General features: G+C 53.4%; 1 protein-coding gene across 2 annotated transcripts in view; it reads right to left on the bottom strand.

Moving 5' to 3' along the window:
* Positions 1–5088: 5088 nt before the first annotated feature.
* The window catches only part of LOC140188983 (transmembrane protein 179B-like), a 46748-nt gene continuing 24332 nt past the window's right edge, over positions 5089–27504 (bottom strand). Inside the window, exons 3-5 of one of the 2 annotated variants that reach the window (XM_072245645.1) lie at positions 24329–24463; positions 20054–20132; positions 5089–5935 (exon numbers count right to left, since the gene is read on the bottom strand). In XM_072245645.1, the coding sequence (XP_072101746.1) occupies positions 5921–5935; positions 20054–20132; positions 24329–24463 (229 nt within the window). In that variant the 3' untranslated portion in view covers positions 5089–5920. Of the gene's footprint in view, positions 5936–5966; positions 7596–20053; positions 20133–24328; positions 24464–27504 lie in introns of those variants that run through there. The other variant, XM_072245644.1, reaches the window with a different exon arrangement.

The following is a 27504-nucleotide window of genomic DNA, read 5'->3' as shown; positions in this document are numbered from 1 at the left end:
GGTCCTTAATGATGGACGCCCCTGCTGAAGATGTTCTCGATGGGGGGTGGGGGGCTGTGCCCGCGATGGAACGGGCTGAGTTTACAACCCTCTGCAGCTTTCTCAGACCCTGTGCAGGGGCCCCTCCCTCCGTACTGGTGATGAAACCAGTTAAAATGCTCTCCGCCGTGCATCGGGAGAAATTCAGTCACCTCTGGTGACGGACCGAAGTTCCTCAGACCCAGAGTGAAATACAGCCGCTGATGAGTTGTCTTCGCTCGCTGCTGTCCGTCCTGCCTGTCAGGAAACCCTTAACCAGTTGTGTCTGTTGGGCCGTGTTGAGAAAAGGTTGTGTGACCGCGGGTTTTTGTCTTTGGACCTACGGAGGACGAGAACTGACCCGAAAGGGGTGTAGAAGATGATAAGAGGCACAGATCGAGTGGACAGAGACCCCCCCCCCCCACCAGGCGGAAATGGCTGATACGAGGGGTGTAACTTTAAGGTGATTGGAGGAAAGTATGGGGGGATGTCAGAGGTAAGTTGTTTACACGGAGAGTGGTAGGTGTGTGGAACGCCCTGCCGTGGGGTTGGTGGCAGAGAACATGTGAGAGACTCTTAGTTGGGCAGAAAAATAGAGGGCTGTGTAGGAGGGGAGGGGAGGGTTAGATTGAGCTGAGAGTAGGTTAAGAGGTGAGCAGAACATTGTGGGCCGAAGGGCCTGTACGATGTAGTTCTGTTCTGCCTTGTCACAGAGTCATAGGAAAGGACGACACAGAAACAGGCCCTTTGGCCCATCCAGTCTGTGCCACACCATTAAAACTGCCGAGTCCCATCGCCCTGCACACAGCCCTCCACAACCCTCCCATCCATCATCCATGGACCCATCCAAACTTCCCTTAAGCATTGAAATCGAGCTCACATCCACCGCTTGTGCTGGCAGCTCGTTCCACACTCTCAGCACCCTCTCTGAGTGAAGAAGTTTCCCCTCATGTTCCCCTTAAACTTTTCACCTTTCACCCTTAACCCATGACCTCTGGTTGTAATCCCACCCACCCTCAGTGGGGAAAGCCTGCTTGCATTTACCCTCATAATTTTGTACACCTCTATCAAATCACCTCTCAATCTTCTACGTTCCAAGGAACAAAGTCCGAACCTATTCAATCTTTCCTTACAACTCGGGTCCTCCAGACCCGGCAACATCCTTATAAATTTTCTCTGTACTCTTTCAACCTTATTTACATCTTTCCTGTAGGTAGGTGATCAAAACTGCACACAATACTCCAAATTAGGCCTCACCAACGTCTGATACAACTTCAACATAACATCCCATCTCCTGTACTCAATACTCTGATTTACGAAGGCCAATGTGCCAAGAGCTTTCTTTATGACCCTACCTACCTGTGACGCCACTTTCAATGAAATGATGTCCCTGTGTCCCTGGATCCCTCTGTTCTACCTCACTCCTCAGTGCCCAGTTCTGTAAGGCCTACCCTGGTCGGTCCTCCCAAAGTGCAACACCTCGCATTTGTCTGCATTAAATTCCAGCTGTGTGCGCATTTGGGAGTGGATCTGTGCGTACTTGCCCGGTCTGGGTAAAACAGCTGGCCGACTGCAAGCTCGTGTTGTAGGTGCAGTGAGGCGTGACCTGTACCTTCTGACAGTGGGCAGAGTAAACAGAGAGGGGTCTGCAGAAGCAGGGACAAAGTTTTTCGCAACTCATAAATTCCTCACTGAATTAGTCCCCCCTGCTTACACAGTGTCCACATCCCTCCATTCCCTGCACCAACACACCTCTATCGTATTTACCGCCACCACCCTCCGGCAGCATGTTTCGGGCACCCACCATGTCTCTGTCGAACTTCCACCTCTCGCCGTAAATGCGTGAATTCTAGTGTTAGACGTTGCTTACCCTGGTTAAGGATGCCGGCTCTCGACCCTATCTGCCTTTCACAATTCAATAAATTTCCCTCAGGTCTCCCCTCTGCCCTGCCCCTGCAGAGAAAACGACTCGCGTTTGTGTATTTGACAAAAGGACGATAACAGGCCCTTTGCCCATGTGACCGGAGGAACATTCCGGGGCCATGTCAGGTGGGGTGTTTTACCCCCACACAGAGAGGTGTAAGTGTCTGCAACGCACTGTCAGGGTTGCTGGTCGAGGCAGATGTATCTGGGAGGTTTAAGAGACTCGTGGGTGATCGAAAAGTGGTCACTTCTTCCACCATCGACGCTGTCGTCAACCCTGTTACCTGTAAAAATGCCAGCCCCCTTCTCCCAGATCATCTGTCTCCACCACATCTGCTCTCAGGATGAGGATTTTCATTCCAGGACGAGGGAGATGTCTTCCTTACCCTTCCTCCACCATCAACACTGCCCTCAGCAGCATCTCTTCCATTTCGCACATGTCTGCTCTCACCCCATCCTCCTACCACCCCACCAGGGATTGGGTTCCTCTCGTCCTCACCTACCACCCCACCAGGGATTGGGTTCCCCCTGTCCTCACCTACCATCTCACCAGGGATTGGGTTCCTCATCCTCACCTACCACCCCACCAGGGATTCGGTTCCTCATCCTCACCTACCACCCCACCAGGGATTCGGTTCCTCATCCTCACCTACCACCCCACCAGGGATTCGGTTCCTCATCCTCACCTACCACCCCACCAGGGATTGGGTTCCTCCTGTCCTCACCTACCACCCCACCAGGGATTGGGTTCCTCCTGTCCTCACCTACCATCCCACCAGGGATAGGGTTCCTCATCCTCACCTACCACCCCACCAGGGATTGGGTTCCACTCCACCAGGGATTGGGTTCCTCATCCTCACCTACCATCTCACCAGAGATTGGGTTTCTCCTCTCCTCACCTACCATCCCACCAGGGATTGGGTTCCTCCTGTCCTCACCTACCACCGCACCAGGGATAGAGTTCCTCCTGTCCTCACCTACCATCCCACCAGGGACAGGGTTCCTCCTGTCCTCACTTACCATCCCACCAGCCTCTGTGTCCAGCACGTAATGCTCTGTAACTTCTGCCATCTCCAGCAGGATCCCACCACTGAGCACATCTTCTCCCCTCTGTTTCCCTCCCCCCAAACTCACATTCTGCTTTCCGCAGGGATCGCTCCCTACCTGACTCCTTCGCTAACATTCGGGGCCGCAAACAGTCCTTCCAGGTGAGGCGACACTTCCAGTGTATCAGGTTCTCCCGGTGTGGCCTCCTGTGAATTGGTGAGACCTGGTGTAGATTGGGAGACTGCTTCTCCGAGCACCTACGCTCCTTCTGCCAGAAAAAGCAGTGGTCACCCATTTTAATTCCTATTCTGACATGTCAGTCCATGGCCACCTCTACTGTCACGATGAGGCCACACTCAGGTTGGAGAAACAACATCTCATATTCCGCCTGGGTAGCCTCCAACCTGATGGCATGAATATCGATTTCTCCAACTTCTGGTGATAACACGTCCCCCCCCCCGCCCCCCGCCATTCTCCACTCCCATTTCCCCCCTCACCTTATCTCTTTACCTGCCTCTGGTGCTGCTCCCATTTCTCCCCTGGCCTTCCGTCCTCTCCCTCTCCTGTCAGATTCTCCCTTCTGTAGCCCTGGATCTTTCACCAGGCAACTTCCCAGCTCTTTACCTCACCCCCTCCCGGTTTCACCCATCACCTTGAGGATTCTTTTCCCAGTCCCCAAGGAGGGTCTCGGCCCGAAACGTCGTCTGTGTACTCTTTTCCATAGACGCTGCCTGGCCTGCTGAGTTCCTCCAGCATTCTGTGTGTTGCTTTGATTGAGCAGGGAAGGGTTGGAGTTGGTTAAAAGGGCCTGTACTCCTATGTGTTGCTGTCACTTACTGGGCTACAGTGGGGAAACTATTTTACAACACAAAACGTTGGAGGATCTCAGCATCAACAGACAGTAGGTGTGGGAGTAGGCCATTTGGCCCTTCGAGCCAGCACCGCCATTCGCTGTGATCATGGCTGATCGTCCACAATCAGTATCCAGTTCCTGCCTTATCCCCATAACCCTTTGATTCCGCTATCTTTAAGAGCTCTATCAGCGTGTTGTGAGTGTTAGTTGAATGCTCTTCTTGCGGGATGTGGGACGGCGGGGAGGCCGCAGCTTCTAACAATCCGCGTTGAGGAGTTGGAGCTGGAACTGGATGAACTGCGGACCATTCCGGAGGCTGAGGGGGTGATAGGTAGGATTTATAGAGAGGCGGAGGACGCGGGAGACTGGGTGACAGTCAGGAACGGGAAAGGGGTTATGGAGCCAGTGGCGAGTATCCCTGTGGCCATCCCTCTCAACAACAGCTTAACACTTTGGATATTGTCTGGGGGGGGGGGGGGGCAGGGAAATGACCTAGCGAGGAAAGTCACGGGTCTCTGGCTCTCTGATTCAGAAGGGAAGGGGGGGTGGGGGGAAGATGAGGCACAGTGTGCTGATGGGAGATTTATTTGTTAGGGGAACGGACTGGAGGTTCTGTGGCTGAGAACGAGATTCCCTGGCGGTGTGTTGCCTCTCGGGTGCCAGAGTCTGGGGTAACTCGGATCAAGTCGTCAGCATTTTTAAAGGGGAGGGTGAACAGCCAGAGGTCACGGCCCATGTAGGTACCAATGAAATGAGTAGAACGGGTGCTGGGGTTCTGCAGAGGGAGTGGGGGGCTAAGTTAAAGGGCAGGACCTCCAGGTTGTGATCTCAGGATTGCTACCTGTGCCGGTGAGGCCAGAACTAGGCAGGTAGTGGCTGAGGAGTTGGTGTAGGAGGGACGGCATAACATTTCTGGGTCGTTGGGCTCCCTGCCAGGGAAGGTGGGATGGGACGAGGCACTAATATCCCAGCGGGCAGGTTCGTTAACACCGCGTGGTGGGGTGTAAACTGGAGTCGCAGGGGGACGGGAACCAACAGATAGTGGAGAGGTTGTCAAGGCAGACGGGGATGGGGTAACACCTCAGAATATGAACACTGGGTTCCAGCCTGCCACCGTCTGTGTTGTAAAATGACTCAATGGCCTCCCCGATCCTCCGTTCAGGCTTTGGATATTCTGCGCTCTGCATCCCTTTTTCAACAAACGTCTATTACCGACAAAATGCTATACAATAGTCATGGTTTCGTACACTACCGTTTTAATTAAAATACTATTATTACAACACATTCGAAGCCGAGGGGTCAGCCCCACTGTTCTCGGAAATCCCCACGGATACCAGGTACACCTGGGCACAGCTATAACTCCGGCGAGGTGGCTGAAATCGGCTCGGGCAGAGACCTCAACTGCCCACTGCCTGCAGCCATGACAAAGCATGCTGGCAGCGGGGGTCAGTGCACAGAGGGCTCGTGAAAATAATCCCCAGAAAGTAAGGGTTAACGTGTGAGGAGCATTTGATGGCTCTGGGCCTGCACTCACTGGAAACCTCTCGAATATTGAAAGGCCCAGATAGAGTGGATGCGGAGAAGGTGTTTCCTATAGTAGCGGGTGTCCAGGACCAGAGGGCACAGCCTCAGAATTGAAGGATGTCCATTTAGAACGGCCAGAGGGTAGAGAACTTGGAATTTATTGCTGCAGGTTGATAGGTCTTGATGCTGAAGGGTGATGGGTAGAAGGCAGGAGAATGGGGTTGAGGAGGATAATGAATCAGCCACGATCGAAGGGCAGAGCAGACTCGATGGGCCAAAAGGCCTGATTCTGCTCCTATGTCTTGTGGTCCTGGCTGGGGCCAGGAGATCCCCGAGTGACCCTCTCCCCTCGGCACCCGGTGACCATAGAACAGCCGCCTGGGGGTGGGGGGGGCTGAAGTGTGACCAAACTTGAACAGCCCCTTCCGACACAAAAACAGGGACCGCAACCTCTCATGCTCCAGCAAGAGGACGTACGCAGGTGGCTGAGCAGTGATCAGACTCAAAAATCTGTAGCACACCTCACCTCGACCTCCCTCTCTCTTCCCCAGCCAGTCAGTTCGATTGTCCCTGAAATCACATGCACAGCCTGACGAGACAGTTACCATCACAAAGAATTCTTTTATTCTCGTACACAATTGATCTGTACATTAAAGATTATACTCGCATCAACATTTCCAGCAAACTCAAGAAGGTTCAGATTGTCGATCTCCACGGGCTCCCTCTCCTTCTGGCTCCCTGATCTGGGGTCCGTCACAGCGAGGAAGCACGAGTCGCCAATCCTGGCCTTTGACCCCCTCCCCTCCCCTGGGGCCTTGCTGGGATTGGGGAGAGGAAGAGACGAGGCCAGCTTGTCCCCCACAAGGGCCTGCCAAGTGCGACGGGGCATTCGTGCTGGGCACACAGTGGGAGAATTGGTGCCCGGTGACCAAAATCACTTTCTCACCAGCCCAGGGTGCGTGGTTAAGTGCCCCCTCTGCCAGGACCCATGCCCTCCAGGAATGGCCCTGCCCCAACACCCCGCCCAACTCCTTCAAAGCCATCGGCTCATAATCCTCCTCCTGTGCCTCCTACCTGCGGAGGCCCTCAGCGAGGGGGTGGAAGCCCTCCCTCCACCGCCCTGGTCCCGTTGGACGGGAGCTGGCTGAGTTAGAGAGACCTCTTATCACAGTCTCTCTCTCTCCACCCATACAGGTACAGCCGGGCAGCTGGGTTGCAGTTCGCTTCGCGGGGACAAATCAGTCTCCCCCAACCCCCGGGACATCCCCTCCCCTTTAAGCACAGCAGCTTTCTCCACCACGAAGTATCCCAACCCCCATCTCAACCCACCACCGCCTCCCCCCCGAATATGGGTCCACTCACGGGTCCGATGTCTGCATTCACACCGTGCAACACCCAGACGAAACTAAATCAGACTGCGTGCACGGCGAAAAAGTTCAATCAGAGTAGCCCCCGACAGTATCACATATAAAAGGTGTCTAGACACACACACACACACACCACAAAATATCAAGCACTTCCAAAAAGGCAAAATTAGACCCCCCAATCCCCTCCCGCAGACACAGCAAATCCCTGCCAGGTGGTATCAGACAGCGAATGCCACACAGACAAGAGTATCCCAGGCCCAGGCACACGATCGGACAGATTTGGACCCCGGCAGGCACCCACACGCAGACAAGAGAGTTCGGCCTCAGTGGACACCCACCCACACACACACACAGTGCCAGACTTGAACGGAGTACTGGGCAGTGAAAGGGATACAGAATTAGACAGACAGTAGGTGACTTGTTTACAGTATTGAGGCACAGTCAATCTCACTCTCTCTCTCACACACACACTCCGTACATCAGAGCACAGACACACCTGCAGTCCCAGTTCCCCTCCCACCGACCTGTCGGTAGTTAGGACCCTCGGGGTGAGAGGGAGAGGCAGATCACTAGCCCGTCCAGGATCCAGCTGCGCGGCCACCCGTGCTGTCGCCAAGGGAGCCCCCTTCCCACCCGCTCTCCGGGGGAGGGGGGCGCCCTCACGGCTTGGCTCTGGAGGGGATCAGGCGTTTCGTCTCAGACACCGTGCCCGAAGTCTCTGTCGCCGCCGTGCCGCCCGCCACAGCCGTGCTCCACTCGGGATCGGCGCCGGAGAACAGCCGGATGCTGTTGCCCCTCCTCCGCTGGACGACCAGCAGGCTCAGGATGAGGACCCAGAGGAAGAAATTCACCCAGGTTGCAGTCTGTGGGGAGAGGATTCGGCCTTGTCAGTGGGGCAGGGATCTCCGGGACTTCTCTGTGCAAGTCAACCCCATTAGCAGAGCTACCGACTCGTAATGCCAACTTCTGATCGAGTGCAGGAGGAGTGGAGAGCCGCTTCGGCCCCACGAGCCCTGCTTTCCCCCATTCACACATTTATCTTCCTCACAACCTGCCCTGCCCTCGCAACCGTCAGTATCCAGAAATCTGGCGCCCTGTTTCCAAGGTTGTGTTTTTTCTTTAAGGAAGTGGAAGGGTGGGTTCATAAATCTGCAGATGCCACAGAGGGTGCAGCTGTGGCCAGCGCAGAAGATTGTCACAGGTTACAACAGGACAGCAGGGTGTGGAGCTGGGCTGAGAAGTGGCAGACCGATCTCAACCAGGAAAAGTGTGAAGTGATCCCCCTTTGGAAGGTCAAATTTGAAGGCAGAGTACAGAGTAAATAGAAACATAGAAAAACTACAGCACAAAACAGGCCATTCGGCCCACGAACCTTTGCCTAACACGTCCTTACCTAAGAAATTACCAAGGGTTACCCAAAGTCCTCTATATTCCTAAGCTTCATGTACCTGCCCAGGAGTCTCATGAAAGACCCTATCGTATCCACCTCCACCACCATTGCCGGCAGCCCATTCCACTCACTCATCACTCTCTGCATAAAAAAACTTACTCTTGACATCTCCTCTGTACCTACTCCCAAGCACCTTAAACCTGTGTCCTCTCCTGCTAGCCATTTCATCCCTGGGGAAAAGCCTCTGACTATCCACACGATCAATGCCTCTCATCATCTTGTACACCTCTATCAGGTCACCTCTCATCCTCTGTCGCTCCAAGGAGAAAAGGCCAAGTTCACTCAACCCATTCTCATCAGGCATGCTCCCCAATCCAGGCAACATCCTTGTAAATCTCCTCTGCACTCTTTCTATGGTTTCCACGTCCTTCCTGTAGTGAGCTGATCAGAACTGAACACAGTACTCCAAGTGGGGTCTGACCAGGGTGCTATATAGCTGCAACATTACCTCTTGGCTCCATGGTAAGATTCACAATAGTGTGGAGCAGCAGAGATATCCTCAGGTCCAAACCCACAGTTCCCTCAAATTTCCCATGCAAGTTGATAGGGGTGAGAGACCAGAACTGTCCACAGTATCCCAGGTGTAGAGACCAGAACTGTCCACAATATCCCAGGTGTAGAGAGACCAGAGCTGTCCACAATATCCCAGGTGCAGAGAGACCAGAACTGTCCACAGTATCCCAGGTGTAGAGAGACCAGAACTGACCACAGTATCCCAGGTGTAGAGACCAGAACTGTCCACAATATCCCAGGTGTAGAGAGACCAGAGCTGTCCACAATATCCCAGGTGCAGAGAGACCAGAACTGTCCACAGTATCCCAGGTGTAGAGAGACCAGAACTGACCACAGTATCCCAGGTGTAGAGAGACCAGAACTGACCACAATACCCCAGGTGTAGAGACCAGAACTGTCCACAGTATCCCAGGTGTAGAGAGACCAGAGCTGTCCACAATATCCCAGGTGTAGAGAGACCAGAACTGACCACAGTATCCCAGGTGTAGAGAGACCAGAACTGTCCACAGTATCCCAGGTGTAGAGAGACCAGAACTGACTACAGTATCCCAGGTGTAGAGAGACCAGAACTGACCACAGTATCCCAGGTGTAGAGAGACCAGAACTGACCACAATATCCCAGGTGTAGAGAGACCAGAACTGTCCACAATATTCCAGGTGTAAGGGGACCAAGTTCCTTAAGGTTGTTCTCCTCAGCTTTGATAATAGGGACAAGTTCCTACTACCTATTAAATGCTCCCAATGTCGTGCAGCTCAAATAGCCTCTGACAACCAAGTCTATCTCCTGGCCTTCACGTGTGGCTTAGCCACTAAGCCTGGCGAACCATTTCCACTGACAGGAGACGGGGCAAAGGCCGGTTACTGTTGTTTTAAAACCAGTCGCTTCAGGAAGATGGGGGCTCATCAGTCATTGTTGGCAGCAAGTCCGGAAGGAAAGTTCTGATTTTAAACCTCCGCTGCCGCGTGGCTATACCCGCTCACAGGGAAGGCTTCGGGAGGGAAACCCTGAGGGAAATATCGGCCACCCTACCCCGACTAATAAAAGCCGACTGTTGACTCCCCTCCATAGATGCTGCCTGACCAGCTGCGTTCCTCCATCATCGTGTGCGTGTTACTCTGGATTTCCAGCCTCTGCAGAATCTCCTGTGTTTACAATAAGCAAACTGTTCCCTGTTTTTATCACCTGGGGCACTCTGTGGGCGTGGGAGAAATTTGGTGGCGTCGTTATTGACTCGTCTCTGCTGGATTTAGCCCTACAAGAAGCTGCTTTCATTCTGTGAGGCCACAGTGGGGCCGGACTCCTTTTGAGCTTTACCTCGGGAAGCGGGGGAGGAATTGCAGAGATCGAGGGAAGGATCGGGGAAACGGGACTAACTCTGGGCCTGACAGACTGGACAGGCTCTCCTTACGGACGTTTATAAAATCACGAGGGGCAGAGGCAAGGTGGATGCCACAGACTCTGTGCCGGGGGGGGATCTCAAACTGGAGGGCATGGGTTAAAGGTGAAAGGGGAAGGATTTAAAGGGACAATTCTCCCCCCCCCCCACACACACACACAGACAGCCGGTGGTGGGTATGTGGAGTGAGCTGCCAGAGGACATGGCGGGGTCAGTAGTTAAGAGTCGTTTGGACAGGTACGTGGATAGGAAGGTGTTAGACACACCTGGGTCAAATGAGGGACTACCTCAGGCAGGTCAGAGGGAGAGGATTTGGACAAAAGGCCTGTTTCCGTGCTGCAATAGAAACACAGAAAACCACCAGCACAATACAGGCCCTTCGGCCCACAAAGCTGTGCCGAACATGTCCCTACCTTAGAACTACCTAGGCTTTACCCATAGCCCTCTGTTTATCTGAGCTCCATGTAGCCATCCAGGAGTCTCTTAAAAGACCCTATCGTTTCCACCTCCACCACCATCGCCGGCAGCCCATTTCACACACTCACCACTCTCTGCGTAAAAAAACTTACCCCTGACATCTCCTCTGTACCTACTTCCAAGCACCTTAAAACTGTGCCCTCTTGTGTTGGCCATTTCAGCCCTCGGAAAAAGCCTCTGACTGTCCACATGATCAATGCCTCTCATCATCTTGTATTCCTCTGTCAGGTCACCTCTCATCCTCCATCACTCCAACGAGAAAAGACTGAGTTCACTCAACCTATTATCATAAGGCATGCTCCCCAATCCAGGCAACATCCTTGTAAATTTCCTCTGCACCCTTTCTATGGTTTCCACGTCCTTCCTGTAGTGAGGCGACCAGAATTGAGCACAGTACTGGAAGTGGGGTCTGACCAGGGCCCTATATAGCTGTAACATTACCTCTCGGCCCTTAAACTCAATTCCCCGATTGATGAAGGCCAATGCACCGTATGCCTTCTTAACCACAGAGTCAACCTGCGTAGCAGCTTTGAGTGTCCTATAGACTCAGACCCCAAGATCCCTCTGATCCTCCACACTGCCAAGAGTCTTACCATTAATACTATATTCTGCCATCATATCTGACGTACCAAAATTAACCACCTCACACTTATCCGGGTTAAATTCCATCTGCCACTTCTCAGCCCAGTCGTGCATCCTATCGATGTCCCACTGTAACCTCTGACAGCCCTCCACACTATCCACAACACCCCCAACCTTTGTGTCATCAGCAAATTTACTAACCCATCCCTCCACTTCCTCATCCAGGTCATTTATAAAAATCACTAAGAGTTGGGGTCCCAGAACAGATCCCTGAGGCACACCACTGGTTACCAGCCTCCATGCAGAATATGACCTATCTACAACCACTCTTTGCCTTCTGTGGGCAAGCCAGTTCTGGATCCACAAAGCAATGTCCCCTTGGATCCCATGTCTCCTTACCTTCTCAATAAGCCTTGCATGGGGTACCTTGTCAAATGCCTTGCTGAAATCCATGTACACTACATCTACTGCTCTACCTTCATCAATGTGCTAAGTCACATCCTCAAAAAATTCAATCAGGCTTGTAAGGCATAACTTGCCCTTTACAAAGCCATGCTGACTATTCCTAATCACATTATACCTCTCCAAATGTTCGTAAATCCTGCCTCTCAGGATCTTCTCCATCAACTTACCAACCACTGAGGTAAGACTCACTGGTCTATAATTTCCTGGGCTATCTCTACTCCCTTTCTTGAATAAGGGAACAACATCTGCAACTCTCCAATCTTCCGGAACCTCTCCCGTCCCCATTAATGATGCAAAGATCATTGCCAGAGGCTCAGCAATCTCCTCCCTCGCTTCCCACAGCATCCTGGGGTACATCCCGTACAGTCCCGGTGACTTATCTAATTTGATGTTACCCAAAAGCTCCAGCAGATCCTCTTCCTTAATATCTACATGCTCAAGTTTTTCAGTCCGCTGAAAGTCATCCCTACAATAGCCAAGATCCTTTTCCATAGTGAATACTGAAGCAAAGTATTCATTCAGTACCTTTGCTATCTCCTCCAGTTCCACACAAACTTTTCCACTGTCACACTTGACTGGTCCTATTCTCTCACGTCTTATCCTCTTGCTCTTCACATAGTTGTAGAATGCCTTGGGGTTTTCCTTAATCCTGCCCGCCAAGGCCTTCTGAAGGCCCCTTCTGGCTCTCCCCATCTAAACTCCTCGCTCTTGGGAGATGCCAATCGATATTTGAGAAATTAAAATCTCCCACAACAACCCTGTTATTATTACTCCTTTCCAGAATCTGTCTCCCTATCTGCTCCTCGATGTCCCTGTTACTCTTGGGTGGTCGATAAAAAAACACACCCAGTAGAGTTATTGACCCCTTCCTGTTTCTAACTTCCACCCACAGAGACTCAGTAGACAATTCCTCCAGAACTTCCTCCTTTTCTGTAGCCATGACGCTATCTCTGATCAGCAGTGCCATGCCCCCACCTCTTTTGCCTCCCTCCCTGTCCTTTCTGAAACATCTAAAGTCTGACACTTGAAGCAGCCATTCCTGGCCCTGCACATCCAAGTCTCTGCAATGGCCACATCATAACTCCAAGTGCAGATCCACGCTCTAAGCGCATCCGCTTTACTCGTAATACTCCTCGTGTTAAAACAGATACATCTCAAACCATCAGTCTCAGCGCTCATTTATGTAGCAATCTCTACATAAAATAAAAGATCAGTAAGATAAGAACTTTAGAACCAGAAGCAGAGGTTGGCTAACTGGCCCACCGAGCCCGCTCCACCATTCAGTAAGATGACATCTGACCTGGCCTTCTTCCAAAAGGACCACAGCCTTGTCCTAGGGTCTGGGGGCTTGCCTGCCTCAGTGACCAGGAGAGCGGTGCCGGCTGGAGTCAGGGCTTCGTGCTTTGGCTCTTGGTAGGGTCGCCCATGCCAAACAGGTCAAATTAAGAGCGGCCCACCGGTCCTCCAGGTTCGGGGCTAACAACCCCGACTGGTCAGACAAAGCTGTTCTGGAAACAGCAATGAAGAATCATTCTCCATCTGAGTGTGACGGTATTCCTGAGTCTCCACCCGGGACTTGCACGACTGACAGGAGTGAAAACCGAGAGGAAGCTCCTGACCCGATGAAGTTCCTTCCCGCATATCGGGTGGCAATCTTTAGCGTTTGTTTTTTTTTTTACGAGGCCGAGTCGCTAGCTCGACGCTCAGCTCAGCATGGGTGGAAAGTGTGCGAGGAGCCAGCCGGATTCGAACCGGGGACCTTGTGCTCTGACATCCGGGTGCCGACACCACTACAACATCGTGAAGCCCTGCACACCGCCAGAGATGGAGGACCTCCATCGCTGCCCGAAACGCCAGCGGTGTAACGGACAGCAGAGTGTTCTGGCAATGGACTCAGCTCTTCCTACGAGCCGTTTCCCCAGAACCCTCAATTCCCCTGTTATGGAAAAACCCTTCTAATTGTGTCTTCAATCTACTTGGACTCCACTGCTTCCCCGGGAAGAGAGCTCCACAGATTAACTCCTTTCTGCGAAAAGCAGTCCCTCTTCATCTCCCACGTGTACATTTTCACAACCTTGAGCTTTGCTCGCTCACAGGAGGCCACAAAGCAAGAAGCCCGAAAGAACCCGATTAAAGGATAAAAAAGAATAAAAATAAAAAGACCAACCCCCGATGCGCAAGAGAAAGAAAAAAAAACAAATTGTGTGAACAACTGAAGTGAACAACAGCATTCCGAACCAGAACGAGTCCTCAGATCCGGGCCCAGGAGTAGGCCCGAAGCCTGGCTTGTCAGGCATCATGTGAGTGGGCACGGAGCATGGCAACCGGTCAGTCTTCGTAGTTTCAGCGCCGTGGAGACGGCCATCGCGGAGATCGGGTGGAATCGGCTCTCGCCCTGGATCCCGACACCATCTCTTCAGCTCATCGGGGCCGGTGTTTAGATCGACTCCATAATGGAATAGCAAAAGGCTCCGGTGCCCTGGAGGGAGGAGCGGACATCGCGGAGAGTGAGTGAAATCGGGGCTCTCCTCCCCGCCCCCCGAAGTGGGCTGGCGTTTAAATTGCCTAAGCAGTGCGTGGGACCTTTGCACTAGGCCCCTGCAAAGGGCCCTGGGCCTTGACCGGCCCCACCCAGCGACTCGCTCCGGGCCCGGATTCCGCCGTCCTCAGGATCCTCAGCTTGGCGCCCAGAGAGCGACCCGACCTCACTCCCGGGCCAGTCCGCATCGACTCATCCCCCGAACCCGCCTCACCACCGCTCGCCCCTTCATGGTTCACGGCGGTAATTTGACACAATTTACCTCAGAAAAACTACTTCCAACTATGTCTTTAGTCCGACGTTTCGTGATGTCTTCAGTGCTCGCTGAGATCTTTAAACCTCTCGCTTCGGCAGTCTGAGGTACCCCCCTGCTTCAAGCAGACTTCAGTCTGAGATGAGCCTGACTTTGGTCCAGTAGCACTCGCATCCACAGTGACGAAGTGCTTTGAGAGGTCGGTGATGAAACACACGAACCCTCTCTACTTTGCCTCCCGGCAGATCAAGTCCACGGCTGGTACCATTACGGTGGCTTTTCACTCAACCCTATGGCATCTGGATGGCACAGATGCCCCCTGTGTTAGCCACAGTGGCGGTGGTGGTTAGCGTGACGTTACACAGTTCGGGGCAGTCTGGGGATCAGAGTAGAAATTTGGCGCCAGATTATAATATAAATGGTAAGACTCTTGGCGGTGTGGAGGATCTGAGAGATCTTGGGGTCTGTGTTGATAGGACACTCAAAGCTGCTGTGCAGGTTGACAGTTAAGAAGGCGTATGGTGTGTTGGCATTCATCAACCGTTGGACTGAGTTCAAGAGCCGAGAGGTAATGTTACGGCTATATAAGACCTTGGTCAGACCCCACTTGGAGTATTGTGTTCAGTTCTGGTCACCTCACTACAGGAAGGATGTGGAAACCATAGAAAGGGTGCAGAGGAGATTTACAAGGACGTTGCCTGGATTGGGGAGCATGCCTAATGAGAATAGGTTGAGTGAACTCGGCCTTTTCTCCCTGGAGCGACGGAGGATGAGAGGTGACCTGATAGAGGTGTATAAGATGATGAGAGGCATTGATTGTGTGGATAGTCAGAGGCTTTTTCCCAGGGATGAAATGGCCAACAGGAGGGAACATAGTTTTAAGCTGCTTGGAAGTTGGTACAGAGGAGACATCAGGGTAAGTTTTTCATACAGTGAGTGGTGGGTGCGTGAAATGCACGGCCAGTGACGGTGGTAGAAGCGGATACAATAGGGTCTTTTAAGAGACTCTTAGATAGGTACCTGGAGCTTAGAAAAATAGAGGACAATGCAGTAGGGAAATTCTAGACAGTTTCTAGAGTAGGTTACATGGTTGCCACGACATTGTGGGCCGAAGGGCCTGTAATGTGCTGTAGATTTCTATGTTTCTGTAAGGAGTTTTTGGACGTGCTGTCCGGGGAATGTGTGGTTTCCCCCGGGTGCTCAGATTCCCTCCCACGGTCCAACGGCGTACTGATTGGTAGGATAATGGTCGTTAAAAATTATCCTGTGGTCAGGTTAGGGTTAACCGGGTTTGTCGCTGGGGCTGCTGGGGGCAGCGCGGCTCAGAGAGGCAATAGCCATTTCGGCCGTGGGGGTGGGGGGGAGGATGGCTGTGCACTCAATCCATGCCTCTTTTCATCTCGCGCACCTCGAGCAGGTCTTGACGCTGGTTTCAGCTTCACTCTCCTGACGCCCCCCCCACACCCCCTGCCGTCGGCTGCCCCGCTGACCAAACCCCTGCCCCAGTGACTCAGAGACACGCACACACAAAACGCAGCAGGCCAGGCAGCATCTATGGAGGGGAGCGAGCGGCCCACGTTTCGGGCCAAGACTCAATAGGAAGAAATTCCCCCACCGTGAATAGCAATAGTTTGAAACTGTGTCCCTGGCACCCGGTTCTAGACACCTCTCACTCGGGGGAAAACATCTACCCTGTTAATTGCCCTCAAAATCTCGTACCAATACTATCTTCTCTCATTAATCCTAAACTACAATCAACTTAAATTGAGGCCTCCATTCTGGGAAGTTCTCGGTACCACCTTCTCTAAAACCACATCCCTCCTTAAATTACAGAGACCGGAACCGCAGCACCTTGTGAAGTTGTAACAGTACAACTCTGCGGCAACTACAGCCCAGCATTTAATACCGTCATCCCCTCAAAACTAATCACTCGGCTCCCAGACCTGGGCCCCAATGCCCCCTTGTGTGACTGGACCCTGGATGTCCTCAGCTGAGAGGGCCCAAGTCAGTTCAGACCGACAACATCTCCATCAGAGAGCTGTGTGCTCTACCCGCCTTACGTGGCTGACCGCAGCCCCGACTCCATACGCAAGCTTGCTGATGGCACCAGCGTCGTGGGCCGCACTGAAGAGAGATCGGCGTGCAGGAGAACTTGGCCGAGTGGTGCGGTGACTGCCACCTCTCACTCGATGTCAGCAAGACCCAAGTACTGATTTCAGGAGAGGGGAACCAGAGGTCCGCGAGGCAGTCCTCATCAGGAGGGTCAGCCTGGCCTGGTTTGGAAACACCAACACCTTTGAACAGAAAATCCTACAAAAGGTAGAGCATTTGGCCCAGTCCAACACAGGCAGAGCCCTCCCAACCACTGGGCACATCGACATCAAACACTGTGTATATCATCAGGGACCCTCACCACCCAGGCCGTGCTCTCTTCTTGCTGCTGCCATCAGGTAGAAGGTACAAGAGCCTCAGGACTCGCACCACCAGGTTCAGGAACAGTTACTACCCCTCAACCATCAGGCTCCTGAACAAAAGGGGATAACTACACTCACTTGTCCATCCACTGAGATGTTCCCACAACCAATGATCTCACTTTAAGGACTCTTTATCTCATGTTGTCTTCTGCACTCTGGTTGATCTTTCACTGATCCTCTTTACAGTTACTATTCTATAGATTTGCTGAGTATGCCCGCAGGGAAATGAATCTCAGAGTTGTATCTGGTAACGTACATGCACACAGGTAATCAAATTTACTTTCAACTTAAACTCCGCAGCAAAACAAAAGCAAGCTGGGTTGAAGGGTTGGCACAATATGGCGGGTCGAAAGGTTGGCACAATATGGCAGGTCAAAGGTTGGCACAATATGGCGGGTCAAAGGTTGGCACAATATGGCCGATCAAAGGTTGGCACAATATGGTGGGTCAAAGGGCCTGTACCGTGCTCTCTGCTCCCCGTTCTTTGACCTGACATGTTTGTTCCCTTTCCTTCTCCACGAGTGTGTCTGGCATTTTCCAGTTTTCCACAGTATGATGTGCTGACCCTTTAACCTGCTCCAAGATCAATCCCACCCTTCCCTCCCACATCGCCCTCCATTTTTCTATCATCCATGTGCCTTCGGTGTCCCATAAATATCCCTTATGTACCAACAGCCCTGGCAGGGTGATCCATGCACCCACCACTCAACAATCTACCAACCTCTGCCTTACATACACCCAGTGACTTGGCCTGTGGCAACAAATGTGTAAAAAAAAACCCACCCTAACTCTGACATTCCCCACACTTTCCTCCAGTGGGCAGCCGTCGATCTCAGGGAACCGTGGGTTTGCGCCTCTGGAGGACTGTGGGCAGGAAGATTTGAAGAACAGGCTGTTGCCCGTACAGCGAGCTCCCCCTCTCCGCGTCACCGATGTAGTCCAAGGGAAGGGCAAGCACCAACACAGCTTGGCACCAGTGCCGTCGCAGAGGTTGGCAGAGTGAAGTTGTAAACAACATCAAACTGCATTAGGGACCCTGGCTCCGGATTTCTGCCTCGGGGTTTACCCCCGAAGCCTTTCCCAAGGGTGGTTATGGCCGCAAAGGCAGCGGAGGTTTAAAATCAGAGTTTTCCTTCTCCTAGGCAGGCTGCCATCCAAGGCTGATGAGCCCCATTGGGGTTTGAGGTGGCAGTGGTCCGCCTTCGCCCCCTGTCAGTAGAAACAGTTCCGTCCGGCCTAGTAGCTAAGCCACAAGAGTTGGACTTGGTTGTCAGAGGCTGTTAGAGACGCACGCCATTTGGAGCAGTTTATAGGTAGTGGGAGCTTATCCGTACTACCACCCCCGGCTACGACAACCGTCCTCCAATAACCTTAAAACTGTGCCCCACTCTGGCTCTCCTCTTAATCTGCGCCTCTCGTCATCTTGTACGCCTCTCACCCTTCCCCGCTCCAGACAGAACAGCCCTCGCTGGCACAGCCTATTCTCATAGGCCGGTGGAGGAAACCATACGAGCCGGCTGCACCTTTCTTCATTCCCTGTCACGCCCTGTTGAACCTGAACACCCCCACCGTCCCCCCGCCCCGGTTGGTGGTGCGAAAAAGGTTAGGGATCCCTGTCAGAGGCCACACTCTCTAAATCAAGGCTACATTTGCTTTGGGCTCAGAGGTTTGTTCGGAGTGGGCTGGTTTAGACCGGGGGGGGGGTGGAGCACACAGAGGGAAGCTACTCCCATTGGCACATGGTGCAAGATAGAGGGAGAATGAGGGGAGCGGACCGCAAGGGGTCCAGAGCTCGCGGTGGAGAGGAAACTGTCCATCAGAGCTTTGGAAGGCTTTGGAGGTGGTGCAGAGGAGGTTCACCAGGCTGGTTCCAGAGATGAGGGGGTTAGACTATGAGGAGAGATTGAGTCGCCTGGGACTGTACTCGCTGGAATTCAGAAGAAAGAGAGGAAAGTTTATGGAAACATATAAAATTACAAAAGGGATAAATAAAAGACAGGAAAGTTGTTTCGACTGGTAGGTGAGACTAGAACTAGGGGACAGAGCCTCAAGATTCGGGGGAGTAGATTTAGGATGGAGATGAGGAGGAACTGCTTTTCCCAGAGAATGGTGAATCTGTGGAACTCTCTGCCCAATGAAGCAGTGGAGGCTGCCTCAGTAAATATATTTAAGACAAGGTTGGATAGATTTTTGCACAGATGGGGAATTAAGGGTTGTGGGGAAAAGGCAGGTGGGTGGAGATGAGTCCATGGTCAGATCAGCCATGATCTTATTGAATGGTGCAGCAGGCTCGACGGGCCAGATGGCTGACTCCTGCTCCCGTTTCTTACGAAAGGACGTGCAGGGGACAGAGAGGAAGGTGGGGATGGGAGACCTGAGACTTGGATCTGAGAGATCGATACGGGCCCTGAAGAAAGGAACATCCCTTTAGGACTGAGATGAGGCTCAACATCTTCACTGATGAACCTGTGGAACACGCTGCCATGTTATTTAAGGCAAAAAAAAATTGATAGGTTCTTAAAGGGGTTAAGGGTGGCGGGAAGAAGGGGGTCGAGACAAAGGGAGCAGGAGTGGATCACTCTAAGTACCGAGCAGATTCAGAGAGCTCAGGAACGGCTTCGCCGGCACCCAAAATCGAGGCCCGAAGAGAATCGCGGCAGCCTGTTCCAGGCCCGGAGTGATTCGTGGAGCCCGGGTCCGAGCGTGAGGCATGATCCGCTGTTTGGACAATTTAAGCGGTGACCCAGGTAGACTGGGGGGCGGGGGGAGAGAGGGCTTTGTGCAATTTGCCCTCCCCCAAAATATGATGAACTGAACACTGAGGCTTTGGGCCTACCCTGGGCTGCTCTGGGAATTCAATTTGGCTCAGAATGCTATTGCTCGCTTATGCTGTTTATATGATTTGTTTTTTTTCTCTCTGCGCATTGTTGGGGGGGGGTTGGTCTTTATTTTTGCAATTGGGCTCTTTCGTGTTTCTCGGTTTGCGGCTGCCCATAAGCAGACAAATCTCGAGGTTGTATAATGTATACATTCTTTGATAATAAATGTACTTTGAACTTTTTGTTCGAATGGCAGAACAGACCCAATTTTGCTCGCTCCTGCGGCGAGACTACCCCACGACATTACCGAAAGTGACGGGCTGCGTTGGGGCGTGCGGGGACGGAGCCTCACCTCAGCGCTATTGAAGTTCTGGTTGAAGTTGGTGCCATGGAACGGGGGAGTCCACTTCCGCGCCTCGGCCTCTGAGCAGCTGCGAAACAGAGATGGCCTGGTCAGTAAGAGAATGCCAGCAGCCCTCTCCATCCTGGGCTGGGGGGTCGGCAGCGTAGCCTCAGGGTCCCACCTCCCGGCAATCAGCCAGTTCACCTCGCTGTCTGCCAACCCCCCCCCTCCTCCCGCCCTCCCTATCGTTCCCTGATCGGTCCCAGGATATGGCGAGAGGGCAGGCGTATGGGGCTGAGTGGGATCCAGGACCAGCCATAATGGCGGAGCAGACTCAATGGGCCGAATGGCCTAATTCTGCCCCTATACCTTATGGCAGGAGAGTTAACATCATTAATAAATAGGTGTAAGTCCACATCTCTATGAAAGAAACGACATAACTCGACATGGTGGTAGGGAAGGCATACGGCAGTGGGCAGGGCTTTGGGTTCAAGGGTCAGGAAGTCAGGTTATGGTTATATAACACTCTGGTTCGGCCGAGCTTAGAGCACCGCGTCAAGTTCTGGCTGCCCCACTGCAGGAAGGGTGTGGCGGCTTTACAGAGGGTGCAGAAGAGGTCCCTCAGGCTGCTGCCTGGATGAGGGAGGGTCTGAGGTTGGGCTGACTTCTGTTGTTTACTCGAGGCTGTGGGGGCGACCCAAAAGAAGTTTTAAACCCCCCCCCCAATGAGCCACAGAGAGGGGAGATGGTCGAGAGTCTTTTCCTGAGGCAACGCTCCCTCCCGATCGCGCGCGCACGAGAAGGTCATCGCCCTCTACCCCGGCGGCCCACTCGGCACGTTTCGCGGCCGCACGCAGTCTCATTTCCGTTTCTGGCCTCTGAGGCTGGCGGCGCTGGCAACGCGGGAGTCTGCGCTGACGTCTCTGCAGATTCCGGAAACGGGCTTATTTATACCGTTCTTAGTGAGGAGATTACTCGGAGCACACGCGTTGTCGTCACTGGGCCAGGAAAGCTGCACGGCTCCAGATTCTCACGCACAGTGCTCACAACAAACCGCAGGGGGCTTGGTTCCTCAGATAGACAAGTCCAATACTTGATCTGAGGTGGTGTAGGGGGCAATTTAAAGGAGATGTGTGAGGCAAGATATTCTCCCCACCCGCCCTCACACACACACACACACACACACACACATACATACACACACACACACACACACACACACACACACACATACATACACACACACACACACACACACACACACACACACAGAGTGGTGGGTGCGTGGAACGTTCCGCTGGGGTGGGGGGGAAGATACAATGGTGGCGTTTAAGAGGCCGTCAGGCAGGGACGTGGGCTTGCAGGGGAAGGAGGGAGATGGATCGCGTGCAAGAAGAATAGATTTCGTTGAACTTGACACCCAAAGGGCCTGTCCTTGGGCTGTGTTCAGTCTTGCTGGGGCCGTTTTCCGCTCTGACAGTGCCGACTGTCCGAGGTGCCCGGCGATGTAAACAACCACCCCACCCCAACTCTCCGAGGTGCCAGCGTTTCGACAGTGACCCTCTCCGATGGCCCAGAAACAGGCCCACCTAGTCCGTGCTGAAAACATTATCCTGCCTAATCCTGCTGACGTACGCCCAGACCGGGAACCTCCCACCCACGTACTGGCCCGACCTCCTCTTAGACGTTGAAATCGAGCTTGCTTGCTCCACTGGCAGCTCGCTCCCACACTCTCTGAGTGAAGACGTTCCCCCTCGTGTTCCCCTTAAACTTCTCCCCTTTCACCCTTAACCCCTGACCTCAGGTCATAGTCCCACCCAACCTCAGTGGAAAAAGCCTGCTTGCATTTACCCTATCTATACCCCTCATAATTTTGTACACCCCTATCAAATGTCCCCTCAATCTTCTACAAGGAATAAAGTCCTAACCTGTTCCATCTTTCCCTTCCAGACCCGGCCACATCCTGCCAACTGGCGACCACACTTCCCACAGTGCAGTGGTTACTGGTCTCCCTGGCGGGCTTAGGACACCCCATAAAGTTTCCGTAGAGTCAGGCCGCGCTGGAGACCGGTCAATGTAGCCCTGGTGAAAGGTTCCCGCCTGCGGTTAGGGTGACCCCCGCCACCACAAGCCACATGCCCACTTGCACATGGGTGCCCCGCACCCCAGGCCAAATGCTCCAGGAATCCACAAGACCCTAAGACACGGGAGCAGATTTAAGCCATTCGGCCCATCAGCTCGAGTCTGCTGCATCGTGGCTGATTTATTATCTCTCTCAACCCCATTCTCCTGCCTTTTCCCCATAACCTTTGATGCCCTGACTAATCAATAACCTATCAAGATTAAAGATTAAAGTCTGTCAGGAGCCTTGTGGCCCAACAGGCCAGTGCTTATGCTGGTTTCCATGGCGTGAAGCGACTGAGAGTACGAGACTCCTCCCCGGATAGGACACCAGTCTATCGCGAGGTTAACCCCCAGCATTTTTGCCGGTACCCATTCTCAGCTGGGTGGACTGGAGCATTGTGTGGTTAGGTGCCTTGCTCAAAGACACAACACGCTGCCCCGGCCGAGGCTCGAACCCACGGCCTTCAGATCGCTAGCCCAACACCCTAACCACCTGGCCCCACGCCACACAAGAACCTATCAACCTCCGCTTTCAATACACCGTGACTCGGTCTCCACGGCCGCCTGTGGCCATGAATTCTACGGACTCCACACCCTTTGGCTAAAGAAATTCCTCCTCATCTCTGTTCTGAAGAAACATCCATCTATTCTGAGGATGTGCCCTCTGGTCCTAGACTCCCCCGCTACTGGAAACATCTTCTCCATGTCCACTCTATGTAGACCTTTCAATATCCCATAGGTTTCAATGAGACCCCTCCCCACCCCCGGTTCTTCTAATTCTCCCCCGTGACAGCGCGGGTTCCCTCCCACGTCCAAAGTCGAGCTGTGCGGGTTAGGATCACTGGGTTGGAGTGTACGCGTGGCAGCACCAGCACGTCATGCATTAAGGATCTACGTCTGGGATCCCACCCGTCCCTCCGGCACCCTCTTTGGCTGTCTACAGTCGGGCAGGAGACACAATGGGAAACAGTTCCTTCCCTCAGGCCACGAGGCCTCTGAACCCCCTGCCGCGTCGCACTCAAAGTGTCGCTGCTCTGCACCTCACAATAAGTTGAACACCAGTTTGTCATCTACCCGTAGACTTCCCCCTTCCTTTCATTGTCCTGCGTTCTGTGTACTGCGCCCAGAGAAACGGCGTCTCGTTTGACGGCACACGTGTAGGTAGTTAAACGACAGAGACAAATGCAGCTACTCTATTGCCGACATCCGTTGAGGTGGGGGCAGGGGTCGGCCAGGACTCTGCCCTCGTGGCGGGGAACTGTCGTGATGCTTTCTTTTTTTTTAAATCTTTTTATTGAATTAGTACACAAAAGGTAAACCATATAGGCACTAATACACCGTTGCGATATAACTTTACAAGAAATATTAATACACAAAAAAATTAGTACAGTGCAGTTTAGATATAAAATAACAAGGTAATAGCATACTAATTTTCATACATATCAATAAGGAAAGGAAAAAACAACCCAAATAAACTCCCCCAGAAAACCCCACTGTGCAACTAACATAAAAAGCAAAGCAAAGCAATGGGCTGACTAGGTATCAAGTAGAGTTAAACAACTTAAAACAATCACGTCCTCAAACCCGACCTCCATTAAAAACAGTTAAAAAGCAAGAAGGGAATGTAAATATGGACCGAGAGAGAAAAAAAAATTACATTCAATGAAAATATTGAATAAAAGATCTCCAGGTCTGTTCAAATTTAGCTGAAGAATCATAAAGATTACTTCTAATTTTCTCCAAATTTAAACATAGTATCGTCTGGGAAAACCAAAAGAACATAGTCCTGTCATAGTCCTATCGCCCAAGAAGGGAGACCTCCGCCTGCCAAAGAACTGGCGCCCAGTCTCCCTCTTGTGCGCAGGCTACAAGATCTTTGCCCGGGGCGACAGCTAACCGTCTCGGCCCGGTATTGAGAGGTGATCCACTGTGGCCGAACTTACACAGTCCCGGGCCGCTCCATTCAATACGGGACCTGAACCACCTACTCCAGGGGACAGGGTCCCCGGCAGCGCTTCTCTCTCTCTTGACCGGGGGAGGCGTTTGTCCGGGCAGACCTCAGTTCCCTGGTGGGCACGGACAACACTTCGCAGCCCCATCAATTCCTCCCCCCCCCCCCCCCCAGCGCAACGTGGCACAGTTTGGACTCGACGGTCTTACCTTTTGATTCCAGCTGCCTTGACCACAGACTGGCAGAAGGTGCTGAAGCCAACTCTGATCAGGCAGCCGCACACCAGCAGAAGGAAGAGGAAGACGACGGAGACCACCAGGCAAGCCGTCAACCAGCGCGCACCCCTGGACGGGAACCAGAGAGACAGGGTCACAGAAGCCACGGACGAGCTCCCCCACCGCCCCCTTGCTCGGCCTCCCTCCCGCACTGACCGGGAAAACAGGGCTGGCGCCGTCGCAGAGCGGACAGCTGGCCCCCGCGAACCGTTCACACAGGTCAAACCACAAGGGACCCTGCAGAGCGACGCGCGCGGGCGCACACTTCTTTTTAAACTTTGCACCGCCTCGACGCATCGCGACGCGCTCACAGAAAACGCTGGAGGAAGTCCGCAGGCCGGGCGGCCTCGCGGGCAGAGGACGAACAGCCGACATTTCGGGGCCGAGATCCTCTCGTCGGGATGCTGACCGATTTTTATAGCTGCGCCTGACAGCGTTCCCCGTCCTGTCCCATCCTGAGGAAGCAGGGAATCACAGTCACAGGGGGTCAAGGGTTTACAGTGACTAACCAGCACATTGTTGGGTCGTGAGGAAGAACCCAGAGGTGCTGGGGGAGGCGGGCTCTATGGTCACAGGGAAATCGTGCACGCTCAACGCAGGCGCACGAGAGTCGGCCTGCAGCTCGCAAGGGGGCCAGCCTCCCCTCCGGGGATCTCTCAGCAAAGCAGCCAAGGTAACAGAAGACCCCGTCCGCCCAGGCCGATCTCCCTTCGCCCCCACCCCCTCCAATCAGGGACAGGCCATTCGGCCCACAGTCTCCATGCTGAACTGGCTAAAAAGCAAATCAAAAACACGCCAACACTAATCCCTCCTACCTACACCATGTCCATATCCCTCCATCCTCCTCACATCCATTTGCCCATCCAAATGTCTCTCCCACCACACCAGGCATCCCATTCCAGGCACCCACCACTCTCTGAGTAAAAAACTTACCCCTCCCACCTTCAATGCATGCCCTCATTTCAACAGATACTCCCTGTCCACTCTATTAATACCTCCCATAAAGGTATAAACCTCCATCAGATCTCCCCTCAGCCTCCGGCCTCTCCTGATAGCACACACACCCTCTGAACCAGATAGCATCCTGGTGAATCTCCTCCACGCCCTCTCCAAAGCCTCAGCGTCCCTCCCTACAGTGGGGGAGACCAGAAATACTCACAGTACTCCAGGTGTGGCCTGACCAGAGTTTCATAAAGTTGCGACAGAGCCTCCTCACTTTTGAGCTCAATGCCTCAACCAATAAAAGCAAGCGTCCCTCAAGCCTCCTCGATCATCTCCACCGACCGGCGCAGCCACTTCTAAGGAGCTATGAACTTGGACCCCGAGATCTCTCCCTGCCCAGCAACACTGTTAAGGGTTTTGCCCCAGATCCTTGCAACTTCCCACATTTATTTGGGTTAAACTGCATCTGCCATTTCTCTGCCCACAGCTGTGTTGGCTCTCCCTATGTTGGGCCACGAGTTTCCAAACGCTCATATACCCTATCCCTAAGGACTTTCTCCTGCGATTTCCCCACAACTGACGTGAGACTCAGCGGGATTCACTACAGTCTCCAGGATATTCCCGTCTTCCCTTTAGCCACACCATGCCCTAAAAGTGACTTATAAAAAAACTCACAAGGTCCTCCGACGCGATTCAACTCCAGGCAGCGCGCAGCGGGGGAGAGACACTGCCTGACCCGTGTTTGATTCCAAACTCTGGTGCTTTATTACTGTGTGGGCTCCCCCCACCCCTCAGGGTAATCCAGAATTGGCAGGAAATTGATGGGAACATGGGAAGAATTAAATGGGATCTGTGTAAACAGCCAGCAGAGACTTGATGGGTCGAGTGGCCTGCTTTGTGCTCCACCTCGCTCTGTAATTCACTGAACCCCCCCCATGGGAAAATTATGGCAGAGATGGGGAAGGGTGTAGGGACCGGAGGGGGTTACAGAAACAGGGAGGGGTGTAGGGGAGAGAGCGGGTTAGAGAGACAGGAGGGATGTAGGGGGACGGAGGGGGTTACAGAGACAGGGAGGAGTGTAGGGGCTGAGGGAGTTACAGAGACAGGGAGGGGTGTAGAGGTCGGAGGGGTTACAGAGACAGGGACAGGTGCAGGGCATGGAGGGGGTTACAGCGACAGGGAGGGGTGTAGATGTTGGAGGGGTTACAGAGACAGGGAGGGGTTACAGAGACAGGGAGGGGTGTAAGGGCCAGAGGGGGTTACAGAGACAGGGAGGGTGTAGGGGACGGAGGGGGTTACAGAGACAGAGGGGGGTGTAGGGGATCGAGAGGGTTACAGAGTCAGGAAGGGGTGTAGGGGCCAGAGTGGGTTACAGAGACAGGGAGGGTGTAGGGGCCGGAGGGGTTACAGAGAGAGGGAGGGGTGTAGGGGCCGGAGGGGGTTACAGAGACAGGGAGGGGTGTAAGGGCCAGAGGGGGTTACAGCGACGGGGAGGGTGTAGGGGCCGGAGGGGGTTACAGAGACAGGGAGGAGTGTAGGGGCCAGAGGGTGTTACAGAGACAGGGAGGGGTGTAGGGGATGGAAGGGTTACAGAGACAGGGAGGGGTGTAGGGGACGGAGGAGGTTACAGAGACAGGGAGGGGTGTAGGGGATGGCGTGGTTACAGAGACAGGGAGGAGTGTAGGGACAGGAGGGGGTTACAGAGACAGGGAGGGGTGTAGGGGCCGGAGGGGGTTACAGAGACAGGGAGGGGTGTAGGGGCCGGAGGGGGTTACAGAGACAGGGAGAGGTGTAGTGGCCATTAGTGGTTACGGAGACAGGGAGGTGTGTAGGGGATGGAGGGGTCAAAGGGATGGAGGGGTTTACAGATACGGGCAGGGGTGCAGGGGACGGAGGGGGTTACAGAGACAGGGAAGGGTGTAGGGGCCGGAGGGGGTTACAGAGACACGGAGGGGTGTAGGGGATGGATGGGTTACAGAGACAGGGACGGGTGTAGGGGCCGGAGGGGGTCACAGAGCCAGGGAGGGGTGTAGAGGCTGGAGGGTGTTACAGAGACAGGGAGGGGTGTAGGGGCCGGAGGGGTTACAGAAACAGGGAGAGGTGTAGAGGCTGGAGGGGGTTACAGAGACAGGGAAGGGTGTAGGGGATGGAGCGGATACAGAGACAGG

This window comes from Mobula birostris, chromosome 28 (assembly GCF_030028105.1).
Source record: "Mobula birostris isolate sMobBir1 chromosome 28, sMobBir1.hap1, whole genome shotgun sequence".
Lineage (NCBI taxonomy): Eukaryota > Metazoa > Chordata > Chondrichthyes > Myliobatiformes > Myliobatidae > Mobula > Mobula birostris.
Note: the sequence above shows the minus strand (reverse complement) of the source record. Positions and strands in the feature narration are given on the sequence as shown.